A 26,555-nucleotide genomic window follows, 5' to 3' on the forward strand; every position below is an offset into this window, starting at 1 on the left:
GGGTCTTCTCTTCACTGCTAGAGATGCCGGGTTGATCATATTATTCTTTCACTTTCTTGAGTCACCTAAGTTGGGGACCACTAACTCTAAACTCTCACCCCTTCGATATAAACTAAAGAATTTCCCCCACAGGTTTGAGGAGGAACAAGGGGTGCACTCTCAAAGACTTTGAAATTGGCTGGCCCTCTTATGAAGCAAGATAGCCATCTACTGGTTCCCTGAACCCAGCTACTGTGGCTTAAGGTTACAGCAACCCCCGCGCATCCTGATCAGGTCCCTTATATTGATCAATGATTGTCTCTTGTTCAGAACCCACCTGCTTGACTTAAGGGTTATGCTTCTACTGTGTGGGTCTCTCCAAAGTTCCCTGTCACCTGCCTCTCAACCGCTGTCCTGCCATCTTAGGAGGCCAAGAACCCCCTACTGGGCTTCCTTCCCCTGTCTACAACCCATCTTCCCCATCTCCTCCACCTTTTCCAGAATCACCGCCCCCCACCCAGGCTCCTCCATCCTGTCCCATCCCGCTCTATTCCCTCTGCACCCTACCCCCATGCCTACTTCACCCACTTCTACTTGGGATCTATACTCCTTATTATGATGCTTCCTGATGGAGATATCCAGTTTCCCCAACCTCCTTCTCCACCTTTGGCTTCCCATGTGAGCTCCCACCATGCTCCAAACTCGACTTAGGCCCCTACTCTGCCTTTCCATTGGCAGAGGTGCTGCTCCCTGCTGGGGCATGCTTTCCAACCCTATAGATTCCCAGAGTGAATAGCACAGCCATTCTCAAAGGGAGATAGCAAGCTGTTTTTGTTTTTGTTTTTTAACTGAGGCCTCACCAGGCAAGTCAAAGAAGACTTTTTGCCTTTCTGTGACATCCATCTGTCTGATTCTGTTTCTGGTTTCTGTGGGATCCTGATCTGGGAACGTGGCATGCCAGCAAGGATGCACCGGTGAGATCCAATATTCCCCCGTTCAGGTCAGCGCAAGATGCCGCACGGCCCTCTGTTTATTTCTGGTTCATTGACTAGAGCCACCAGTTCTTTCTCTGGACTGCCTTGAGATCCCGAGGATATCCTGGTGAAGACCAGGAGCCAGACAATTCAGAAAGGCCCAGCACATGTGGGCATCCATTAACAGGGTTTAATGTCTAGGCTTGCACAACAGAACAGAAAAACCACAAGGATGTCCCAGGTCACTTGGGACCAGCCCAGGGTTTGGAGAGGGCCAGCATTGGGGGGGGGGGGGGGGGGGGNGGGGGGGGGGGGGGGGGGGGGGGGGGGGGGGGGGGGGGGGGGGGGCAGGGACATCAGGCATTCCAGGAGCAGAGGAGAGCTCGGAAAGTCCCAGCCTAACTGAGGAGGAGAGTGAGGAACCATCACCCAGGAAACAACAACGGACCCCAGCATCTGGATAGTGCAACCAGGCTACTCTTGTTAAAGCAATTTCTTTGGTCAAACTGGTGAATCTCTGAATGGCCCCAACTGTTGTTGCTCTTGGTCCCTTTGTTATCTTTGCTCTGTGTTTTGTCTTGTGTTTGGTCTGTCTTTGTGTGTCCTGACTTGGGGCAACTGAAACGGACCAACTACATGGGTAGCTAGGGCCCAGCCATGACAGGCTCAATGCAGACTACTCAGGTACCACCAAGGAGCAGACAGTCCAAGGGGAAAATATCTAACACTCCAGATAAAATACCTAACATTCCAACCATTGTAGATAGGAACACCCGATGTCCTTGAGCCCAGCAAACACCCATTCCCCTTCACCAGGACACCGCCAGACAAAAGTGAGGGACTATCTATCACCTAGAGCTGGCTGTGAACATTTTGTGAATTCGAATGGCCCAAGTTCAGGAGCACTTTTAACCCACAAGTAACCTGGGCAGTAGTTAATATCAACCGTGGAAATCCCAGCCACCCAATTCAAATTGGATACATTTTGCCCTGGGCTGAGGCAGTTCCTGCTCTGCCTCCCTGGATGAGGGTCCTCATGATCTAGACCTGGCAGGTGGCCAGGCTCTCCTAGTTGGTGAAGGGGCCCTCTGGGATCCTGCAGCCCAGATAGATGGCTGTGCAGGGAAGAATGTGTCAGAAATGTTAGAAAGAGCCCAAACAGTATTTGACAATTGACAGTAAAGATCAAATGGCCAGAAAGGTGGGGCAAGCCCCCTGTGGCGGCACTGTGTGGCACAGCTGTTCTCAACTTGAAAGAACCACTACAAAGAAACCAATGTGCCTAAAGGGATGGACGCTGGAAGAATGAATCCTGCCGCAGAAACAGGTGGACTCTCCATCAAAAGGATGGAGGCCTACCAAGGAGGCAGGTAGCTACCTATCTCCACCTAAACCAGTCCTGGTTATGGAAGACTGGGGCGGGGGGGCTAAGGCTCCTTTGTATTGGGCCCCAGGAACCTATAATGCCGGGGGCAACCTATAGGCTTCCTGATGGACACTGGGGCTACCCACTCAGTCTTGCAGGAGCTGCTAGGACCCCTTGTCAGTCAGACAATGAAGACACGGAGGGTGTAAAGCAACACAAATGTACCACTGATGGGCTGCCAACTTGGGTCAAGGGACTGTAACCCATTCCTTTATTGTCACCCCTGAATACCCCCTCCCATTATTGGGGCAGGATCTCCTGAGCAAACTTTAGGCCACAATTTCATTCTTGGAGACCACCCCCCCCCCAAGTTACAGTTAGGAGAGCCTGCAAACGTTTTGACTATCAACTGCCCAATAACATCTGTTCTTCCAAAATTGCAATCATCCCCAGAAGGGAAATGGAAAATGCTAACCTAAGAAGTTCCCACAGTATAGGCAGAGGCTATTCCCTCTTGTGCGACCAAACATGTGCCACCTGCCGTAGGAAAGGTAACATCTGAGGCTGTACCCATCTCCGAGATAAGGACAGATTGACCTTTACAAATCTTTGACCATTAACTCTGCTACCTTGCTACTGGGTAGCAACCCTGAAGAGCCCATTCACGACTGCCTGGAAATGCTGGACGTCATCCAAGGCACACAACCTGAGTTGACAGATATCCCACTCACCACCAGAGATGCAGATCTCTACACAGATGGCAGTCACTCCACCCAGGAAGAGACCAGGTATGTGGGGTGACAGTGGTCACAGGTCAAAAAGAAGTCATCTAAGCACAAGCCCTGCCTAGGGGCTCATCCACCCAAAGAGCAAAAATAATAATCACTCTGCGGGCCATGTGATGGGTTAAGGAGAAAAAAGTGAACATCTACACTGGCCGTCAATCTGCCTTTGCCATGGCTCATGTTCACAGACAGGTTTATAGACAGAGGGCTTACTCACTTCAGAAGGAAAGACTATTAAAAATAAACATGAACTCATTCGATTGCTGGAGACCATCTTGCTGCCAGTTGAACTGCCCATAATATACTGGCCAGGACACACAATATAAAAGCCCCCAAACTGAAGATAACAACTATGTAGATCAGGATGCCAAGGAGGCTGTCCTCAGGGAACCCAGTCCACAACCATCCTAGAGCTAGCTGCCATTACTGAGCCCCAACTTAACTTCGACAAAAATGTCCCTGAGTATAATCCAGGAGAACAGAAGTCAAGTCATATTCTGAGTTGGGAACCCTGGAAAAACCCACAACTGATGGTGGTTCTTGGCAAATGGAAGAATTATTATACCAACGGTCTTGGGCCAGAATTGGCTGAATGTCTTACAATGTTGCTCGATGCCCTTGTCACCTAAAACATCTTAGAACTCATCTTCCCTCATGTCTGGTTGCCTGGGCACCGAGAAATACTTTAAAACATTTCAGGCTGTTGCCTGACCTATCTAAACTCAGATAAATGCCAAAAAAAATGAAATCAAGGTACTGAACCTGGGGAATTTGGGGAAATGAACTTCACTGAAATCAAGCCAGAACTGTACAGATGTAAACATCTGTTGATCCTTGTCAATACCATAATAGGCTAGGTAGAGGCCTTTCCATCCCTGATGACCCAGGTAGTAGCCAAGAAATTAATGGAGATTACTCTCCGACGTGGCCTTCTTCTATCTCTAGAGTCCAACAATGACCTGACCCTCATGGCCAAGTTGTCTCAATTGCTCTCTAAGGCTCTTAACATAGATTGGAAACGCCGCTATATGTATGAACCTCAGAGTTAAGGAAAGATAGAAAGGAAGAATAGAACTTTAAAGGCAATTTTAACTAAATACACCCTTGAGATTGGTGGTAAATACTGTGATTTCTTGCCTTATGCCCTTCTAAGGGTCCTCTGCACCCCCTATCGAGAAGTTCACCTCATACTAAAGCAAGAGGTAATGCAAGTTACAAATTGTCTTTATTATGGCATACAAAAGGAAATGGGAATTCAAAGGGAAATACAGACTCACAAAATACAAGACAAGGTGGAATCTGCTGTTTCCCAATGTTCTACCAGGGAGATGTGAACAACCTCACAAGCTTGCTTCTGCTCTGACCTCCCAAGAGAGTAAGGGAGACCTTTCTTTTCCCTTATAAGAGATCACATCCACACATAGAAGCCATGCCCTAAGGCTAGCACCCCAAAAACTATTGGTAGAAAGGAATTCCCACAACACTATATGAAATAGTCTATGGAAGACCACTTCCCATTATTCCTTAGGTGCACGCTGGACCATTATCAGGTTACTCCACTCTAATCTCTGAATCCTTCAAAGGATTGCAATTAACTTTGGATAAGATTTCCTCAACCTGTTGGGTACCAGCCCCCTGATCACCAGTTCCAGCCCAGAGATGCTAGCATCTCATTCTGTTGGGTACCAGCCCCCTGATCACCAGTTCCAGCCCAGAGATGCTAGCATCTCATTCTGTTGGGTACCGGCCCCCTGATCACCAATTCCATCCCAGAGATGCTATGCTGATTTGCTGCTTCAAAACTAACAGGCATGAACCTTTGTGGAAAGATCCTTACGTGACAACTTCCCAGACTCCCACTGCTGTCCAAATTACTGATACTCCACCCTGGATTTATCAATCTGACCTTAAGAAGGCGCCAGAAGTTCAAGAAAACCCAAAAGAGGCAGACTGTGACTGAATGTGGATCCTTAAAAGTAAGATTTCTAATATTTAAGATTGCTCCTACTTCCTTACAGCTGCCTTTCACTATCACTATGATTGCTCTCTGGCTAACAACTATGCTCCTATTTGCCTTAGGATCTGATCCTGACTGTTTTTAACTGGGGAGATAGAAGGTTCACCTGCTACAGAAAATGTCTTAATATTTAGTTAGGGCCAGGGACTGTTCCTACCCACCAGATCCCATTATTTGACTGAAGGAAGAAAAATAAATGTTTTTTACCCAAATGGAAGGAGGGCAATTGAGATGGGCTAATTTGACTGTCCAATTCCAACTGTCAGAAGAAAATGGCCCCCATAGACTTGTGTTTGAATGGTTGGCCCATAGGGAGCAACACTATTAGGGGGTGTGGTCGTGTTGGAGTGGTGTGACTTTGTTGGAGGAAGTGTGTCACTGTGAGGGCAGGCTCTGAGGTCTCCTATGCTCAAGCTACGTCCAATACACAGACTCCTTCTGCTGCCTGTAGATCAAGATGTAGAACTCTCAGCTCCTTCTCCAGCTCCATGTCTGCCTGCATGCTGCCATGTCCTGCCATGATGATAATGGACGAAACCTCTGAAACTGCAAGCCAGCCCCAATTAAGTGTTTTCCTTTATAAGAGTTGCTGTGGCCATGGTGTCTCTTCACAGCAATAGAAACCGTAACTAAGACAATAACAATACAGACTTCACCATAATGAAATGTTCTTCAACAAATTCTGGTAATGAAAATTACAAATGTAATGATAAAGGGAAAACAGGACTCCTTGGGTGCTTCCATCAAAATTAATATACCTAAAATGCCACTATCTACAGTTAATAGATTTGATAGCAATCTTTGGCTCCACCTAGCATCAAACAGAAGACATACAAGTTTCTTTTGAGCCAAAGGGGATCCTTCAATTCTCAGGCTCCTGTGATAAAAACTTATATGGAATAGAAGTCACATGTAAATATTATACCAACTAAACAGGGAACTCAGTGGAACATGCTGCCCCATAAACATTCCCAGGGATGTAGCCAATATTCCTTTAAATGGTGCCTTTTTCCTTCACTGCCTATGTTCTGATTGCACTGACAATTCTGCCCCCCCGCCCCCCCCCCGCAGCACTATTTCCCGTCATGTACTCTCCAAAGGAAAACAATGACCCCTGGGATGGACATTTTTCTGTGGGAACAGCACTTATTCTGCCCTCCCAGTGGGCTCTAAGGGCATTTGTAGGCTAGGACACATCACAGCTATTTATTTTAGTCAGTTCCCACAATCTGTCTGTAGGGCTCAAGGTCTCCCCCTGAAAACTGTGATGGTGCCCTACATCTGCTAGACCCCACCTCAGTAGCAGTCACAGCTGCCTTTGAGTCACCCATCTCTGGGTTGGTTGTGGGGATGCAAAGGGAGAATTATAAAATAGACTGCTTAATAGCTAAAACTACTAATACTACAGTAAAGATATTAGCAGAAATTAATCAAGAAATGGGAGAATTAAGAATGACTGTCTTACAAAATAGAGCTACCACAGACTTTCTATTGCTCAAACATAATCTCAGATGTCAACAATTCCCTGGAATGTGTTATTTTAATGTGTCATATTTCTTCCACACCATTGATAACCAAATCAGTGACTTACGCAGGGAAAGAAACTCTCCCAGGAACAGGTTGATTAGCCCTCCTGACTAAGATGGTCCTCTTTCTTCATCAGTCCCCTGATAGCTTTCTTAGTAAACATAATATTTGGGACCTGTGTTTTTCAATGTGTTCCTACCCCTATCGCCCACCAAAGATTCAATGCCAAAATCCTGTTCACACAACATTGAACCATGCTTGCTCCCTTGTTAAAGATTTGGAAGGGCTGTGCAAACCAAGGGGAGACTGTGAAACCAAATCAGAACCCACGCTGCTGTTCAGTCTCTATACCTTACAAGCATAGGTTTCTGGTTCTTAAACCTAATGTACCCCGCAAAACATGCTTTTCAACTTGCATTGAACTGTGATCTCATGATGTATGACCACTCTTTGCCTGTTGAACTCGTAACCCCATGATATATGATTTCTTTTTGCCTTATAAAAATATGTATTCAGGATAGTTTGATGTATACCCTGTGAGCACCTACTCCATAATGTATGACTGCCCTTCCATATGATAATTATTCTTACTTTTGTTCTTACCTTCATGGTAGTTTTTCTACTAGTCAATTATCTTGCTCCTGTAGACAAGCTTACAGCTGTTCTGTTTTCTATTGACCTTAACTTTCCCCCCAAAAAAGGGACCTCAAAAAGCCAGTTAGGAGCTGCTCTTTCAAATCCAGACTTAAGGTGAGACAGCCAACTGGCCAGTCCCAGGGACACCTCAAAAATAAAGCTTGCTTTCATGAAACAGTCATGGGTTTGGTCTTTCTCCTCGAATATTCAGGTTTAACAATATCACTTGCCAAAATGAAAACAAGACCTAATCCATCAAAGTCCTTAAATGTACTAATCTTGTTCTTTGGTTTCTATAGTTCCACTTATGGCTAACTGTTCTTACTGAGGTATGTTAATCAAAGACAGAGTTTTTGTACTTAAATGCTCACCCTGAGGAAGGCTCAGGGCAACACTGGGATCCTAAACACTCAGGGTAGTCACCACCCAACTAATAAGACTTTTTATTGGCTTACACCTGTGGCCAAGTAGTCTTCTCTGGTAGATACCCTACAATATTCCTTGAGATCCCCAGAGATCAGACCTCAAGACACTGGGAGTCTGGGGGACCCTCAGAGCAGGAAAGAGTGTACCGGCCTAAGGACTCCTAGGGAGTACACAACCTGAAAGCTCTCCGGCATCCCCATACCCCCTTTGGTCAACTGCTACCTAGGGCTTCAGAGGAGTCCAGCACTTCCACCCTAAAAGTAAATAGATTCAATAGTCACCTGGTCTGTCACCTCTGGAGTTAAGTTTGGATAAGGAGCCTTCTGTTTTGGACACAATGGAGAGGCTGGACACAGTATCTGGGATCTGTGTGAGTCACTGGACTCCCCTGGTCTGTTCAGGTAGATGAATGTGTAGGGGCCATCCTGGTTGTCTTTTCTGTGTGTCTCTGTCAGGTTTGTTGGTAAGGAAAACAGAAAACTGAAAAGGTGAGTAAGTTGTCCCAGACAGCAGCTGCCCAGTGAGTCCTTGGATGACATCCCTCAGGTTCAGGGATAGTAATCTCCCCTTCCGACTGTTGTTGCTATGGTGACAACAGCAGCAATGGCAGGCATGGGCCATCAGGTCCCAAAGGAGAGTTTTGCATATGAGGATAGATACTATGTTTGTTTCTCATTCAGAAAAACTCCAGACCTTCTATGAAATCAATTGCCTCTCTTTTAGAGTCAGGTGCTCAGTGATGGTTCAGGCTGCCTAAAACATGGAAACCCAGTCACTCAACCAGCTTCCCTGTAGTGACCAGAGGCTTTCTCTGGTTTGAGAACTGCCTCCTGGCTTAAGACATGCCTTCTTGTTGAGAACCTGATCCTTTTGGCTCTGCCAGATCCCCCAGAAAAACCCCAAACCAGTTCTCTCAGCCACACTGGAAGAAATTGATACCACCTCTACCACACCACACTCCCACCCCAACTCCCAGAATTTGTTTCATTGCTTGGCTCCCACTCCAGGTCCTGGGGTCCCATTTCCTATGTGGATTCAGGGAGGAGACCCCTCCCATCTAAGCAGAATGCACACATGGAAAGAGAAATAGTCTCCCTCTGATCCATTTCCTGCTCCATCTTAGCAGCCTGCTAACCCTGGAGAATTGGGAAACTAGCTCCCCAAGGCAAAGAAAAATATTACACTTCTTTCTCCTTCATGGTTTATGTCTTCATTTCGACCAATGATCCATATAACTGAAAACTCAAAACCCACCATTCTCTGAAGAAGAAAAAAAAAAGTATAAAAGCTACCCCAGGCAGGAAATCAGAATGCCCAACAGTGACCAAGGTAAGGAGACCTTTGGACAATTTTCACCAGCCTGGCAAAATTTTAATCCTTTCAAATAGGATTTAAAACAGGTGCTAAAAATATTGCTTTTGTTATACATTTGGCCCAGATATTATAAAAATAAAATGTAAGTTAAAGGGTTTAAAATTGTAAGTAGGTCCCAATAACTGAAGATTGCTCTAAAGATTTACAATAAAAAAAAAATACCAGAGGGGGAAGCTGGGCTACTCCCAATTCTAATGGCCACTGATACTAAGGAACCCTGCCCCCTCTAAAATTTTCCTGGAACTCTAGCATCCCTTTTTTTTTTTTTACAGATCAGTGGCCAATCATGGGGAGAAAATACCAAGCATTGCAAAATCTAGTTAAGCAACAGTTAGAGATGGGACATATTGAACCATCTACTAGTCCCTGGAATTCTCCAGTTTTGTCATAAAGAAAAAGATCAGGCAATTTCAATTTCTCCATGACTTAAGGGCAATTAATGCATCCATGCCAGCCATGGGGGCACTCAGCCTCCCTGCTCTCTCTGTCATTCCCAATAATTATTATATAATAACCATTGACATAAAGGACTGCTTTTTCTCCATCCGTCTACACCCTGATGACAAGCAGACTCTCTTTCTTGTTCTTGGCTGAGAACAATAGGCAACCCAATACCTAGATATCACTGGAGAATGTTGCCATGGGACATGAAAAAGTAGTTTGACAATTAGTCAAGTTTACATATGGGAGACATCAAAACAAGTAGCTAAAGACTGTTACATTGTCCATTAGATGGATGATATTATAATTGGACATCCTAACGCAGACCATTAAAAGAACTTACTGATGGAGACTACAAATGTCCTACTTGAGAAAGAGCTATAAGTAGCTGCTGAAAAGGTACAATGTCAGAAACCTTACATGTTTCTACGACATACAATAAATAATACTACAACAAAACCACAAAGGTTGTGATTCAAATTCCCAAATCTCCCAACTTCATCGTCTATGCAGACCTTTTTGGGAAACCTTGCCTGGGTATGGCCTTGCCCTCCTGTTACCATTGGCCAAGTGACCCCTCTCTTCGCCCTTTTTCTAGGCACAAAGAGACCTGAGGAACTCCTGACTGTCGTAGAGGAGGCTCAAAGAAACCTGGAAATAGTTAACGCAGGCTTAACCCTGAGTATGCTGCATAGATACAGTTCAAAAAGATCTCTGGGGATTGGTCATCCCAGCACCTAGATTATCCACCATGGCTTAGATCAACCCCTCCCCCCCACCATCAGATAATCTACTGGGTACATTTAGTATACTCCTCTGTCCCTACAATTACTCCATTTATAGATAGTATTTTTACATTGGCTCTCAAAATCCTTAAGACCTCCCAGTTAAAAGCAGGAAAAGCGCCAGACCACGTTGTGCTTCCCATATCCCAGGACCTATTAGCTTGGAGTTTCTCCTCTAATCCCACAGTGCACACTTTTCTATCCATGTTCCATGATCAGATTGATAATCATTACCCCCAAAATACAAGGGTTTGTCTATTTTGCCATAAATATCAAACCTACATATTATGTTTCTCAGTTCCAGCCCCATCCCAGATGCAACTTCAGAGTTCGCAGACACATCCAGGACAAAATTTGGCTTTATTTTACATTTCCTAGGAAACAAACCACAGGCACACACTCAGTTCTTTATAGGATCAGTTGCGCTCAGTGAACTTCTGACCACCCTAACACTCCTCTGGGACTATCAGGAAGCTCTCAGTACTTTTAGTGAAAGTCAGTTTGCTGCTAATGTGGTAAAAATCCTTACCCCAGGCTACATTAAAACCAACAGAGGTCCCGCTTGTGTGGCTATGACTCAGCTCCAGATGTTAATCGAGCAATGTTCTGCTCCTTTCTATATCCAACATATCGGCTCCCATTGAAACCTCGCCGGAGGAAGTTTCAAGGGAAACACATGGGAGGATCAAGCTGTGTCTGCCCTCATGCTTCCACCACCAGACCAAGCCAGAGAGCTACATGCTCACTTTCATAGCTGCATCCTCCTCCCACAAATTATTTCGATTTAACAGAAGTCACCTGCAAGCATTTAGTTCGCAGCTGTGCTTCCTGCGGATTAGTCCTCCCACTAGGGCCTTTGCAGCCCACAGGTGCAAATCCTCCAGGATTGTGCCCTAACTCTCTTTAGCGGATAAATGTTACTCATGTTCCCTCTTTTGGATGCCAAAAATATGTCCATGTGATTATTGATACTCCTCCTTCATTGTTGCCTTAAGCATTGTCAAAATTCAAAAATGGCCTTCTTTGCTATGAAAACCACCGTGCTAGCCATGGGGGTTTCTTACTCTACCAAAAGAGATAGTGGCCCCACCTATACAGGCTCTCAATCAAAAGCCTTCTGTGCTGACTGAAACATTTCTCATAGCACCGGCATTCCCTAAATCCCCAAGGACAAGCCATTGTCAAGCCTGCAAAAACTTCACTTAGAAAACAATTACAAAAGGGGGAAATGGGACTCATACATGCCCACAAGAAAAATTAATGTCAGTCTTATTTATGTTAAATTTTAAATTTTTGATAAATCTAGATTAACCTTCACGTATAAGCACCAGGGAGCCACGCTACACCATTGGAGCTACACCATTGCCACTAATCTCACTATGGTAAAACCCCATAGATAACCACTACTAACAGCAGGTGTTGCTTACGTTTTCCCAGAAGGAGCAGAAAAATCCATTTGGGTACCTGGCCAAGACATCAACCCATACACGAACATGCAGAGACAGACCACGATAATTGAAAACCTGTCACTGGACAAGGGGGAAGAGGAGCCAACCCAGAGAGATAATACCTCCCTGGGGGTGAAAGGCACATGGAAACCAGGAGGAGGACCCCAGAGGCGCAGACATCACTGGAGCAGATGACATACGCTGGTTCCCCCTGTAACTTAGGGAGCCTTTAAAGCTGAAATAACTCAGGCCCAAAATATGTCCCCAGAGGGGCTGGAGACAGGACATTATACCCTAGTCTTGCTTATATGAGCCATTATTACTGCTAATTCTCAGGCCCAGGCTCAGCCTTTGTTGTGGGCCACCATTAGGGCCCTTCTGTTTCTAATGCCAGTCTCCTGGGTCCCTGCTTGCCAATCATGTACCGGGGCAACTCTAAAATAGATGAGCCCCCATCTCAGGTCAATTCATCTGTGCTTTCTCCCTTCAATGGCTCCTTTCATCTGGAGCCTGGTTTTGGTTGGTTTGTCTCCAAAAGACTATCTGCTCCTCCAATTTGTCATCTTAGCAAAGATAACCACAGGAGATTTTGCAAATTGAATACCTAGACAAAACCAGGGAGAAGAGTCCTCTGCAATACTGCACACCTCCCTGATGGTACCGACGAAAATCCCTTCAGAAACAGATCCGTGGCCGGTATCAAGGGTGCTTTTCTGGGACAACAATTAAATGCTCCCTTGACCTCACTTACGACTTTTCACCTGGAAATCTGCTATTTATGTGTTTGCAATCTTTGTGGGTGTTTAGGATGCCTGCCCCAAATGGAGTCCACAATTTCAGGGATGTTTTTCTGCCCCCTCCCCACAACTATCCTCCCTCTCAGCTTTCTGGAGTCAATCCTTACAAAACTTTCACTGGAGAATACCCCCGTATTCTTTACAGGATCCAATACCTGGTTATTGGCTGGCCATCCCGATCAGTTTGGGGGCTTTCCATACATTTGTGGCCCAGGGCTCTGTTTAGATTCCAGACCTCTTCTTGGCAGTGCAGGGAGGTAATTTTTATGCCTCCACTTTTGAGGGAAATAACTCACAGCCTTTGGGGAAAAGCTTCCACTCCATCAACAGAACCTTTGGTGGACTGCTATTAGCCTTCCCTGAAAAGGACGTGCCTCTGTCCAGACACCCTTCTTCTTCTTGTCTTGGTTCTCGTACAATGGACCTACTCTTGAGAGGGCCCACTGTTTTGGATCCATTCCATCTTGACTAAGTGTCAGAGAATTCAAACCTATTTTTACTCCTCAAGGACAAGTAACAGGATGTCTGGCCAAAGGTGTGGCTACTGGATGCCTTGCTCCTCAAAAGCCAGGCTACAGGATGTTTGACTTAGGGCATGGTCACCAGGAGTTCTGAGATGTAAGGAGGAAATTGTGCTTGCTTGTTCTTTGTATCACGGAGGTCTTGTGCCCTCTCTTCTGATTGGGTATATAAGGACTGTGAGCAATGAACTCGGGGCTTTTGTTACAGTACTCACTGGAAGCCCTTCCGACTCTATCTTCTGTTTCTTGTCTATTTCTTTCCTCAATCCAAACACTCCTTCTCAGGAATGGATGGACAAGACCGGCCAGACCCAACATACTCTCAACTGCTCTGAGGTGAATCATAGCCTCTCCCCATGCTGGGACCCCAATTATGACAACACCTCCTTATTACTATGCCACCACCCTCCACTCCTATGGCTTCTTGTTAATACTGCAGGATGTCAAGGGGATCTGACTTCTAATAACAACCTCTCTGGTGTATTACAAAGACATAAGAGAGATTTTGGTATTTCAGCTGTAGTAACAGCTATAGACTTTGGTTTGACTGCTGTGGCAGCACCAGCCACTGCAGTAACTTCCCTGAAAAATTCTGTACAGATAGCACCACCTTAAACAATGCATCAAGGTTAACAACCAAAGTGTTTGATACCCAACTTCAAGCTAATAAACTCCTCCAAGTAGGCCTACTTAACCGCCATCACCAAATAGGTATTACACAGCATGAGATAAATGGCCTCTGGGATTTAGCTCAGCTAGGTAACCTGCGGCCCCCAATATACCTCCATTTGTCTCTCCCAATACTAAACACATCTTAACATCCTCAGTCCTAAAGGTTCAAAGACAGTACCTACTGAAATATGGAATCATTCATTATTCACCTTTTCCCAACAATTACATCAGGAAATCATCCAAATTAATGCCACCACAGTGGGTATCATAACTTTGTCTGATATGATGGACTCTTTTAAAAGGGTAGCTCAAACTCTAATCTCCATGTTCTCTCCAGAAAAGCTTGCCATATATAGATTGTTCCTACTGTTTCTGGAGGGAGATATTGCAATCCTGAAGGTCATTTCACATAAAAAATATCAATCAAGCCTGGAGGTGGTAGCGCACACCTTTAACCCCAGCACTTGAGAGGCAGAGACAAGCCGATCTCTGTGAGTCTGAGGCCAGCCTGGTCTACAAGAGCTAGCTGAGCTAGTTCCAGGATGCTAGGGCTCCTACACAGAGAAATTCTGTCTTGAAAAAAACAAATATATGCATATGTAAAATACTCAAAAGTTGCCCCTCATGGAATTATTTAGCCTTGAAATAACAGAAAAGGGAGAACCAGAAGTAGCAGTCTCTGTCCAGATGGTGCCACTAAAAGATAGGGCACATGAGAAGCACAGCATACTCCTGTGGCTGCTTGAGCCAACCTAAGTCTCTAGAATACTACATAGTACATGATGGAGTCTCTGCACCCCAGAGACCCATAGAATAATGCCAAACCCAGGTCATTGTCTGTTCCCTGCCTGTTGTCTGCAGACACACTGCCAGGACATGCCGTCCTCCAGGTACACCCTCACATAACGTGGGTGGGTTGCGCACCATTTGGACTCATTGGATAACAGCATGCTATGTCCTTAGCTGATTAGATAGTATATGCATATATGCCAGTGAACATCATATTAAACTAGAAATGCACCCCAGTGCTGATCTCCAGGGTGTGCTTCCTGGGTAAATTATTATGGCTATGTGGTGCGGGAGAATTGTCTATATTCTGTCAATCATGTTTTAAATAAAAGCTGATTGGCCAGGCAGGAAGTATAGGTGGGTCAACCAGACAGGAAGTAGAGGTGGGGTGATGAGAACAGGAGTATTCGGGGAAGTAGGAAGCTCCCTTTGCAGTCCAGCCCAGACCACCAAAGAAGCAAGATGTGAGCTGCCCTGCTGAGAAAGGTACTGAGCCATGTGGCTAACATAGATATGAATAATTGTGAGGAGCCATTTCCCCCCTAAAAATCATTACAGGAACCATCACCCTGGGAAGTCTGCAGGGAACCCCACACCCATAATTATGTTAAGAATCGTTCTATTGACAGAACCTGCCCCACACCCAATTAGCTGTTATCTGTTAGCCTGTTAGTGAAACCTGCCTCACATTCCAGCTATCCAGGGAACTAGGTGTGGCAACTCGTGACTTCTTGGCCTACCTGACCGAACGTAACCTCCTGGCCTACGTGACGAACCTGAACCACGTGACCTGGAACACGTGGCAAGAATCCCGTTTCCCTACCCCCCAAGCCCTCATTTAGGGGCTATATAAGCAGCAACCATGATCCTAATAAAGAGGGCTTTGACAAATCTGCTTAGCCTCATTCTTCTGTCCTAGCTCATTCCCTTCCAGGTAGCGCCCCTTCGTGACCCTGGAATAACTGGCTGCAGGGTGGGTTACAACCCCTAGACTAGTGACCCACCCAAGGCGGCAACAAATAATGGGTTAATATAAGCTACAAGAGCTAATAAGTAGCCTGAGCTAATGGGCCAATCAGTTTTATAACTTATGGAGATCTCTGTGTGATTTTATTTGTGGCTTGCTGACTGTGGGGAACTGGGCAGGACATAAACCCCAGCAAGCAGACCCCTCCATTTTACAGCTATGTCATCCGCATCCTCCCTAAACCACGAGTGCAAAGCCCCACACATATACTAGGCAGTCACCACTGAGATGCTCCTCCTCCCTGGAATTTCCCCTCCTTCCCTATTTCCCTGCCTCCCAAAGACTGGGTACTGCGTACCCCATTGTATATGTGGATCATATTTTGTCTAACGAACCTACCATGGATGGGCATCCGTTGGTTGCCTGCCCTCAGCTATGGGAACAGTGTGACTACTCACCCCACAAGACTCTCATCTTCCTATCAGAAACATCTCCAGGTCTCTGGAGGATCTGCGTGTGCATGGGAAAACCCAGAGATCCTTATCTCAGCACAGCCCATATGTGGATGTAAAGCATGTTGGTGGGAGGGTGGCAAAGAGCAACAGGTGCCCCACGGGCATGCTGGGACAGCAGTGACAGCAGCCACCTCAAAATAAGCAGCGAGTCTCCTGCCTACACATGGCGCAGGCAACTGCTCCGACCATAGGCTCTTTGTCAGGTAAGGGGAATCTTGGGGCCAGAAAGCCAAAGTCTACTGTTTAGCCCCATCATCCAGTTTACAGGTACCATAGAGCAAAACATTAGCTGATAGAGAGCAAACCACCTGACACAGTCCAACAGACACCCTGGCCTCGCAGCCCTCCTCTCCCAAGTCCGAGTTTAGACAGAGGGCTAGAGATTTACTGATCTCAAAAGGGACCCCAAAGCTCTTATTGGGTTCTTAAAGTGCCTCTGACTCACAAGAGCTTATATCCACTCTGATAATTAAATAAAATGAACAAAAGCCTGAAGTGTGGGTCGGGGAGATAGCTCAGGGGGTAAAGCACACGCCGTGCAAGCACGAGGACCTGAGTTCGGATCTCCAGGACCCACAGTCGAGTAGAGTGGAGCATGTATGTAATCTCAGCCTTCGTTAGAGGAGTGGAGACAGGAGAATGCCATGAAAGCTTCCGGGTCAGGCCGTCGCTCATAGTGTAGACAGCAAAGATATTTTAAAGATGGAAAGTGAGGGCCTGCCCTTGACGTCCTCGAACCCCGCATGCTGGTAGTGGCATGTGCATGCCCTACTCATACAAATACATGTGCACACATGACACACACACGCATGAGCACACACACACGTGCACGCACACACACACACCACAAAAATAAAATCCAAAATAGTGAGGTATTGAAAGCACCCCAAAGGTGAAACCACTCCATAGATGAGCACACAATGTTCCCCGCTTTTTCTCCAACAATTCATATGGTGTCCAGCACACAGTAGGTGCTTGGTGTAAACACATCATGCAATAAGTAAAGAGTGATCTGCTAAAAGCAAAGAGAGCTCACGGCTAATGACATAATGCATGTCCATGAGAAGGCTGAAAAAAAAGTTATAGATGTTTCCGTTTACTGAACAAGCTTATTGCTGTTGTACTCAAGGGTAAACACTGTCCCTGGCTCAGTCACCCATACATCTGCCCATGCATCTATCCATCCAGTTAACAGATATTGACTGGGATTATTTAACTCTGTCCCAGAGCCAACACCTCATGAGTCTCAGTCTCAGCCCCAGAGAAGCTTCCAGAAGAACAGGTGAGACCGGCCCATGTGTGAATCCTTGGCATGTTGGGCTGTAATGTCAATGTTGGAAACTGCACTCAGGACTGGTGCCCATGGGATCTGCCTGGGGGGGGGGGGCAAAGAAGCCTTCTGTAGAAAGGGACACTTGAAGCCAGTGTTGGAGAGACAGAAAGCTGCTTATTGGGTGGCTGGGAGAGCAGAGATAAGGTCTGGTGCAAGGAGCAGGGTGACAACGAAGCTCTTCAGCTATGCTGGTGCCCTGCTCACGGCTATGCATCTTACAGGGTTAGTGAAGGGCACGGCTTCCGGGCCTTCCATAGTGGAGGATTAGGTTTACATAGTGTACCCAGGCTAGCATTGTACTTTCCTGGAGCCTTAAAATGTCTTCATCAACACTAAGCCAAGGATATCAGGCATCTCCAACTCCTTTTCAGGAGACCGTCTTTTAACAAATGCTTTGGCCAACCATTCAAACAAATTTTGTTTTGTTTTGTTTTGTTTTGTTTTGTTTTTTCCCTCCACCTCCCCCAATCAAGTCCCCCTCCCTCGTCAGCCCAAAGAGCAATCAGGGCTCTCCGTCCCGTGGGAAGTCCAAGGAAAACCCTCCTCCGTCCAGGTCTCGTAAGGTGAGCATCCAAACAGCCTAGGCTCCCACAAAGCCAATACATGCAATAGGATCAAAAACCCATTGCCATTATTCTTGATGTCTCAGTAGTCCTCATTGTCCGCTATGTTCAGTGAGACCTGTTTTAACCCAGGCTTTTTCAGACCCAGGTCAGCTGGCCTTGGTGAGTTCCCGATAGAGCATCTCCATTGTCTCAGTGTGTGGGTGCACCCCTCGCGGTCCTGAGTTCCTTGCTCATGTTCGCTCTCCTTCTGCTCCTGATTTGGACCTTGAGATTTCAGTCCGGTGCTCCAATGTGGGTCTCTGTCTCTGTCTTCTTTCATCGCCTGATGAAGGTTAATATTCAGGAGGATGCCTATATGTTTTTCTTTGGGTTCTCCTTCTTATTTAGCTTCTCTAAGAACCCGAATTATAGGCTCAATGTCCTTTATTTATGGCTAGAAACCAAATATGAGTGAGTACATCCCATGTTCCTCTTTTTGGGTCTGGCTTACCTCACTCAGGATAGTGTTTTCTATTTCCATCCATTTGCCTGCAAACTTCAAGAAGTCCTTGTTTTTTACTGCTGAGTAGTACTCTAATATGTATATATTCCATACTTTCTTCATCCATTCTTCAATTGAAGGGCATCTAGGTTGTTTCCAGGTTCTGGCTATTACAAACAATGCTGCTATGAACATAGTAGAGCATATATTTTTGTTGTATGATAAGGCCTCTCTTGGGTATATTCCCAAGAGTGGTATTGCTGGGTCCATGGGTAGGTTGATCCCAAATTTTCTGAGAAACCGCCACACTGCTTTCCAGAGTGGTTGTACAAGTTTGCATTCCCACCAGCAATGGATAAGTGTACCCCTTTCTCCACAACCTCTCCAGCATAGGCTATCATTGGTGTTTTTGATTTTAGCCATTCTGACAGGTGTAAGATGGTATCTTAAAGTTGTCTTGATTTGCATTTCCCTGATCGCTAAGGAAGTTGAGCATGACCTTAGGTGTCTTTTGGCCATTTGAACTTCTTCTGTTGAGAGATCTCTGTTCAGCTCAGTGCCCCATTTTATAATTGGGTTGATTAGCCTTTTACAGTCTAGTTTCTTAAGTTCTTTATATATTTTGGAGATCAGACCTTTGTCAGTTGCGGGGTTGGTGAAGATCTTCTCCCAGTCAGTGGGTTGCCTTTCTGTCTTAGCGACAGTGTCCTTTGCTTTACAGAAGCTTCTCAGTCTCATGAGGTCCCATTTATTCAATGAGGCCCTTACTGTCTGTGCTGCTGATGTTATACGTAGGAAGCGGTCTCCTGTGCCCACTTGTTGTAGTGTAGTTCCCACTTTCTCTCCTATCAGGTTCAGTGTGTTCAGACTGATATTGAGGTCTTTAATCCACTTGGACTTGAGTTTTGTGCATGGTGACAGACATGGATCTATTTTCATTTTTGTACAGATTGAAATCCAGTTTTGCCAGCACAATTTGTTGAAGATGCTCTCTTTTTTCCATTGTATAGTTTTAGCTCCTTTATCGAAAATCAGTTGCTCATAGGTTTGTGGATTAAAGTCAGGGTCTTCTATACGGTTCCATTGGTCGACTTCTCTGTTTTTATGCCAATACCAAGCTGTTTTTAATACTGTAGCTCTGTAATAGAGTTTGAAGTCAGGGATGGTAATGCCTCCAGACGTTCCTTTATTGTATAAGATTGTTTTGGCTATCCTGGGTTTTTTATTTTTCCATATAAAGTTGATTATTGTCTTCTCCAGATCTGTGAAGAATTTTGATGGGATTTTGATGGGGATTGCATTGAATCTATATATTGCTTTTGGAAGAATTGCCATTTTTACTATGTTGATCCTCCCAATCCAAGAGCAAGGGAGATCCTTCCATTTTCTGGTGTCTTCTTCTATTTCGTTCTTCAAAGTCTTAAAGTTCTTGTCATATAGATCTTTCACTTCCTTGGTCAGGGTTACCCCAAGATATTTTATGCTCTTTGTGGCTATCATGAAAGGTGATGCTTCTCTGATTTCCCTCTCTGTTTCCTTATCCTTACTGTATAGGAAGGCAACTGATTTTTTCGAGTTGATCTTGTATCCTGCCACATTACTGAAGGTGTTTATCAGCTGTAGGAGTTCTTTGGTAGAGTTTTTGGGGTCGCTTATGTATACTATCATATCATCTGCAAATAACGAAAGCTTAACTTCTTCCTTTCCAATACGAATCCCTTTGATCCCCTTATGTTGTCTTATTGCTATTGCTAGAACTTCAAGCACTATATTGAAGAGGTATGGAGAGAGTGGACATCCTTGTCTTGTTCCTGATTTTAGTGGGATGGCTTTGAGTTTTTCTCCGTTTAATTTAATGTTAGCTGTCGGTTTGCTGTAAATAGCTTTTATTATATTTAGGTATGACCCTTGTATCCCTAGTCTCTCCAATACCTTTATCATAAAGGGGTGTTGGATTTTGTCGAATGCTTTTTCAGCATCTAATGAAATGATCATATGGTTTTTTTCTTTCATTTTATTTATATGGTGGATTACATTGATAGATTTGCGTATGTTGAACCAGCCCTGCATCTCTGGGATGAAGCCTACTTGATCATAATGGATAATTTTTCTAATGTGTTCTTGAATTCGGTTTGCCAGTATTTTATTAAGAATTTTTGCGTCGATATTCATGAGTGAGATAGGCCTGTAGTTCTCTTTCTTGGTTGGGTCTTTGTGTGGTTTTGGTATCAGGGTAACTGTAGCTTCATAAAAGGAATTTGGCAATGACTTTTCTGTTTCTATACTGTGAAATACATTAAGGAGAATAGGTATTAGCTCTTCTTGGAAGTTCTGGTAGAATTCTGCATTGAAACCATCTGGTCCTGGGCTTTTTTTAGAGGGCAGATTTTTGATAACTGCTTCAAGTTCTTCGCGACTAACAGGTCTATTTAGATCTTTCACCTGGTCTTGGTTTAGCTTTGGTATATGGTACTTATCTAAAAAGATGTCCATTTCTTTTGTATTTTCCAGTTTTGTGGCATACAGGCTCCTGTAGTAAGATCTAATGATTCTCTGAATTTCCTCTGTGTCTGTGGTTATGTCCCCCTTTTCATTTCTGATCTTATTTATTTGCGTGTTCTCCCTCTGTTGTTTAATTAGTTTGGATAGGGGTTTGTCTATCTTGTTGATTTTCTCCAAGAACCAACTTTTTGTTTCATTGATTCTTTGGACTGTTTTCTGTGTTTCTATTTTGTTGATTTCTGCCCTCAGTTTGATTATTTCCAGTCTTCTACTCCTTCTGGGCACATCTGCTTCTTTTTTTTCTAAAGCTTTCAGGTGTGCTGTTAAGTCCCCAATGTATGCTTTCTCCGTTTTCTTTAAGTGGGCACTTAGTGCTATGAACTTTCCTCTTAGCACTGCTTTCATCGTGTCCCATAGGTTTGAGTATGTTGTCTCTTTATTTTCATTAAATTCAAGGAAGACTTTAATTTCCTTCTTAATTTCTTCCTTCACCCAGGTGTGGTTCAGTAGTTGATTGTTCAGTTTCCATGAGTTTGTCGGCTTTCTGGGGGCAGCATTGTTGTTGCCTTCTAACTTTAATCCGTGGTGATCTGATAAGACACAGGTGGACACTGATATTCTTTTGTATCTGTGGAGGCTTCCTTTGTTTCCGAGTATATGGTCAATTTTTGAGAAGGTTCCATGAGCTGCAGAGAAGAAGGTATATTCTTTCCTATTTGGGTGGAGTGTTCTATAGATGTCTGTTAAGTCCATTTGTTTCATTACCTCCAGTAATTCTCTTAATTCTCTATTAGGTTTCTGTCTGATTGACCTGTCCATTGGAGAGAGAGGTGTGTTGAAGTCTCCTACTATTAGTGTGTGTGGTTTGATGTCTGCCTTGAGTTCTAGTAATATTTCTTTTATATAAGTGGGTGCTTTTATATTAGGGGCATAGATATTCAGAATTGAGATGTCATCCTGATGAATTGTTCCTGTTATGAGTATAAAGTGTCCTTCTCGATCTCTTCTGATTGATTTTAGTTTGAAGTCCGTTTTGTTGGAAATTAGTACGGCCACACCTGCTTTTTTCTTAGGACCATTTGCTTGAAAGACCTTTTCCCAACCTTTTACTCTGAGTAGATGCCTGTCTTTGTGGTTGAGATGTGTTTCTTGCAAACAGCAGAATGTTGGATCCTGTTTTCGTATCCAATCTCTTAGCCTGTGCCTTTTTATAGGTGAATTGAGACCATTAATATTAAGTGATATTAATGACCAATTGTTGTTTACTCCGGTTATTCTTATTGTTTTTTTGGTAGTAGAGTTTGTGTGTGTGTCCCTTCTTTGAGTTGTGCTGGTGAAGGTTCACTAGATGCCTGAGTTATTGTAGTCAGTGTTGGCATTGTTGGATTCCTTGGGTTGCGATTTTCCTTCTATTACTTTCTGTAGAGCTGGATTTGTGGCTACGTATTGTTTAAATTTGTTCTTATCCTGGAATGTCTTGTTTTCTCCATTGATAGTGAACACTAGCTTGGCAGGGTACAGAAGTTTGGGTTTGCATCCATGGTCTCTTAGCTTTTGAAGTACCTCTATCCAGGACCTTCTGGCTTTCATGGTTTCCATAGAGAAGTCAGGTGTAATTCTGATCGGTTTACCTTTATAGGTTACTTGGCCTTTTTCCTTTGCAGCTCTTAATATTCTTTCTTTAACCTGTCTATTTTGTGTTTTGATTATTATATGGCGAGGGGAAGTTTTTCTTTGATCCAGTCTGTTTGGTGTTCTGTATGCTTCTTGAATATTCAAGGGGATAACTTTCTTTATGTTGGGAAAGTTTTCTTCCATAATTTTGTTAAAAATATTTTCTGGGCCTTCGAGCTGTGATTCTTCTCCTTCTTCTATTCCTATAATTCTTAGGTTTGGTCTTTTTATTGTGTCCCATATTTCTTGAATGTTTTGTGATGAGAATTTGTTGGCTTTGCTGTTTTCTTTGATCAGTGCATTTATTTTCTCTATGGTGTCCTCAGCATCTGAGATTCTTTCTTCTATCTCTTGTAGTCTATTGATTATGCTTGTTTCTGTAGACTCTGCTCGTTGGCCTAGATTTTCCATATCCAGCTGTTCTTCCCTTTGTGTTCTCTTCCTTGCTTCCCTTTCAGTTTTCAATTCTTGCACTGTTTCCATTACCTGTTTGATCGTTTTTTCTTGGTTTCCCAGGGTCTCATGTACATATTTACTTAATTCTTCGAACTTTTTGTTATTCTTCTCATCCATTTCTATAAGGGTGTTTATTACATATTTTTTAAGGGATTCTATTGCTTTCATAAAGTCAATTTTTTCCACTTCTTCTGTGTTAGGGTGTTCAAATCTTTCTGTTGTAAGATCTTTGGGATCTGGTGTTTTCATGTTGTTTTTCTGATTAATGGGTGATGTTCTGCCTTGGCGCCTGCCCATCTCCTCCTTTCAATGCTATCTAATTGGTCTTTTAAAATCAGATCAGGTTTCTCTGCTGGCCAGAGGCTTCTCTTACTAATTGCCCTCGCTCTGTTTCCTGGCTCCTGCCGGGGGCCAAGAACCCTCTCACCCCTAAGAAGGGTTTTCCGGAACAGGTCCCGGCTCCCCGTTTGCTAGGGCCCTCGCCAACCAAAGGCCTACCTCTTTGATTTAATTGTAGTGGGGCGATCTGCTCTCAGTGTTGCGCGCTGGTCCCTGCCGCCTGCGACCTCTGCCACCGCGCCAGTCCCCTCCAGTCCCCTCCAGTCTCGGCCGCAGCCGTCGTTGCCTGCCTGCGCCTCCCAGCTCCGTCTGCCGGCGCCTGCCTCAAACAAATTTTTGACATCCTTTTGAAACTGGGGAAGCAGGAGGGAAATGGGAGGAGGGCAGGAAGTGGAAATTTTGAATGGTATTATTTATAAAGTAGTAAAAAAAAAAGATTTTGCCTTGGTGGGCCCATAAATAACTAAGAACCATTTAACTACCTAGAACATTCTAACCAACACATTTACACTGCTGTCCTAAGTTTCAAAAGCAGTTGTACTGACTCCTTTGTTGGGATGATAGTCTGAGATTTAATTTAGAAACATCTAGCAAGGAGTTAGAAATTCTTGGTCAATCTACTGAAAACTTACGGTCACTTAGCCCACTAAGGTGTTAACAAAACATGAACAATGAGGGGAATGACTCTCTCCATTAAGAATTTTATGTGCAGAAGAACACTTCAGTCTACGTGTAGTTCAAAGCCCTGGTCTCAACTAATAAGCTAAGGTACAATTCACAGTGGAAATGAATTAGTGAAAGTGGGATCCTGTGAATAGATGGAGGAGGCTCCACAATCCTCTTCCCCAGAGTCACAAATAAGAGACCAGACGAGAAAACTCTTTCCTAAAACAGCCTCAGAAAACAACACAGAACACCCCAGACTCATCCCCAGACTCCCTGATACTTTCTGGTGACTCTAATCAAGTTCAAGACACAGGTCGTGAAGGTTCTTACCATCTCCAAAGAGCGTAAGCTGCAGGAAACAGTAGAACCAAAAAGGCCAAAAAGGCATAGCGCACATCCTTGGCTCCTGGAGAAAGAGGTAGATAAAGATGTTATGATGTAATCCTGTCAACTTGACACAATCCTCTGTGCACATCTGTAAAGGAGTCTCTAGATTAGGCTAACTGAGGTAGGAGGATCCACTTTGACTGTGGATGGCACTGTTCCAAAGTTCTTGGCTGAACAAGAGAGAGCAAGCTGAGTACTCGGTGCCCCCGTCTCCTGACAGCATAGGCACTGATGACCACCTGCCTCAAGAACCTGCTGCCGGCACCAGGAGAGCCATCACCGGGGTGAGTGAGTTTTGGACCTGTCTTCCTGCAGGGGCTATATTCCCCGGATACTGCCTCTCTCTTCCTATCCCACCCAGCTTGCATCCAGAACCCTCCCCCCTCTGCCTCCCTCCCCTCTTTGGGCACATAACATTACCCAGCTCAGCCTGTTTGGGCGCTGGGACCAAATCGTGAGGGCAACCAGGCGGGCAGTAGTTCCTTTGTGTCAATAGCCTGCCTGCAGCAAGCAAGGCAGGCCCTTAGGTTACTAGCTACCCAACCAGCACAGAGATCTGATCTAGGCACCAGGCGAGCCATCACTGGAGAGTGCCATCACTGGGAAGGTACATCAGTGGTCAAGGAGACCTGATCCTGTAAAAGAAGATCCATGGGGGAGCATTTGAAGGAAGAGATGGGCAGGTGCCAATGCAAGAATTCACCCAACAATCTGAAAAACAACATGAAACCACCAGAACCCAGCGACCACACAACAGGAGGACATGAACACCTTAATCAAGAAGAAGTAGAAAAAAATTGACTTTATGAAAGTGATAGATGTCCTTAAACAGCATGTAAAAAAAATGCCCTTATAGAAATGGATGAGAAATATAACAGAAAGTTTGAAGAATTGAATAAATCAGTGAATGATACACTAGGAAACCAAGGAAAAACAATCAAACAGATAATGGAAACAGTTCAAGAACTGAAAACTGAAATGGAGGCAAGGAAGAAAACACAAACAGAGGGCCATCTGGACATGGAAAATCTAGGTAAATGAATAGAGACTACAGAAACAAGCATAACCAAGAGAATACAAGAGATAGGAGAAAGAATCTCAGATTCTGAAGATACCATAGAGAAAATAAACACACTGATCAAAGAAAACAGCAAGTCCAACAAACTCTCATCACAAAACATTCAGGAAATATGGGACACAATAAAAAGACCAAACCTAAGAATAATAGGAGTAGAAGAAGGAGAAGAAGTGCAACTCAACGGACCAGAAAATATATTTAATAAAATTATAGAAGAAAACTTTCCCAACCTAAAGAAAGATATACCTATGAAGGTTCAAGAAACATACAGAACACCAAATAGGCTAGATCAAAAAAAAAGAAATCCCCTCGCCATATAATAATCAAAACACAAAGCATACAGAATAAAGAAAGAATATTAAGAGCTGCAAAGGAAAAAGGCCAAGTTACTTATAAAGGTAAACCTATCAGACTTACACCTGACTTCTCTATGGAAACCATAAAAGCCAGAAGGTCCTGGATAGAGGTACTGCAGAAACTAAGAGACCATGTATGCAAGCCCAGACTACTATACCCAGCCAAGCTTTCATTCTATAAATGGAGAAAACAAAATTTTCAAGGATAAAAACAAATTTAAACAATACATAGCCACAAATCCAGCCTTGCAGAAAGTAATAGAAGGAAAATCACAAACCAAGGAGTCCAGCAATAACCACAATAACTCAGACATCTAGAGACTCTTCACCAGCACAATTCAAAGAAGAAAAACACACAAACTCTACTACTAAAAAAGTGACCGGAGTGAACAACAACTGGTCATTAATATCACTTAATGTCAATGGACTCAACTCACCTACAAAAAGGCACAGGCTAAGAGATTGGATACGAAAACAGGATCCAACATTCTGCTGTTTACAAGAAACACACCTAACCACAAAGACAGGCACCTTCTCAGAGTAAAGGGCTGAGAAAAGGCTTATCAAGCAAATGGACCTAAGAAACAAGCAAGTGTGGCCATACTAATTTCTAACAAAGTTGACTTCAAACATAAATCAATCAGAAGAGATGGAGAGGGACATTTTATACTCATAACAGGAACAATTCATCAGGATGA

General features: G+C 44.2%; 1 protein-coding gene across 9 annotated transcripts in view; it reads right to left on the reverse strand.

The window, feature by feature from the left end:
- Nucleotides 1–26,555, reverse strand: part of LOC126502348 (natural cytotoxicity triggering receptor 3 ligand 1-like) — a 70,522-nt gene that overhangs the window by 5,618 nt on the left and 38,349 nt on the right. For 4 of the 9 annotated variants that reach the window (XM_050143263.1, XM_050143264.1, XM_050143260.1 and 1 more), the window contains 2 exons: nucleotides 24,367–24,442; nucleotides 23,530–23,723 (listed from right to left, as the gene is read on the reverse strand). In XM_050143263.1, coding sequence (XP_049999220.1) covers nucleotides 23,564–23,723; nucleotides 24,367–24,442 — 236 coding nt within the window. In that variant the 3' untranslated portion in view covers nucleotides 23,530–23,563. Of the gene's footprint in view, nucleotides 1–23,528; nucleotides 23,724–24,366; nucleotides 24,443–26,555 lie in introns of those variants that run through there. The other 5 variants (XM_050143266.1, XM_050143268.1, XM_050143265.1 and 2 more) reach the window with 5 other exon arrangements.

Source organism: Alexandromys fortis, unplaced genomic scaffold (genome assembly GCF_014885135.2).
Source record: "Alexandromys fortis isolate MF-2015 unplaced genomic scaffold, M_Fortis_MF-2015_v1.1 scaffold_45, whole genome shotgun sequence".
Classification (NCBI taxonomy): Eukaryota; Metazoa; Chordata; class Mammalia; order Rodentia; family Cricetidae; genus Alexandromys; species Alexandromys fortis.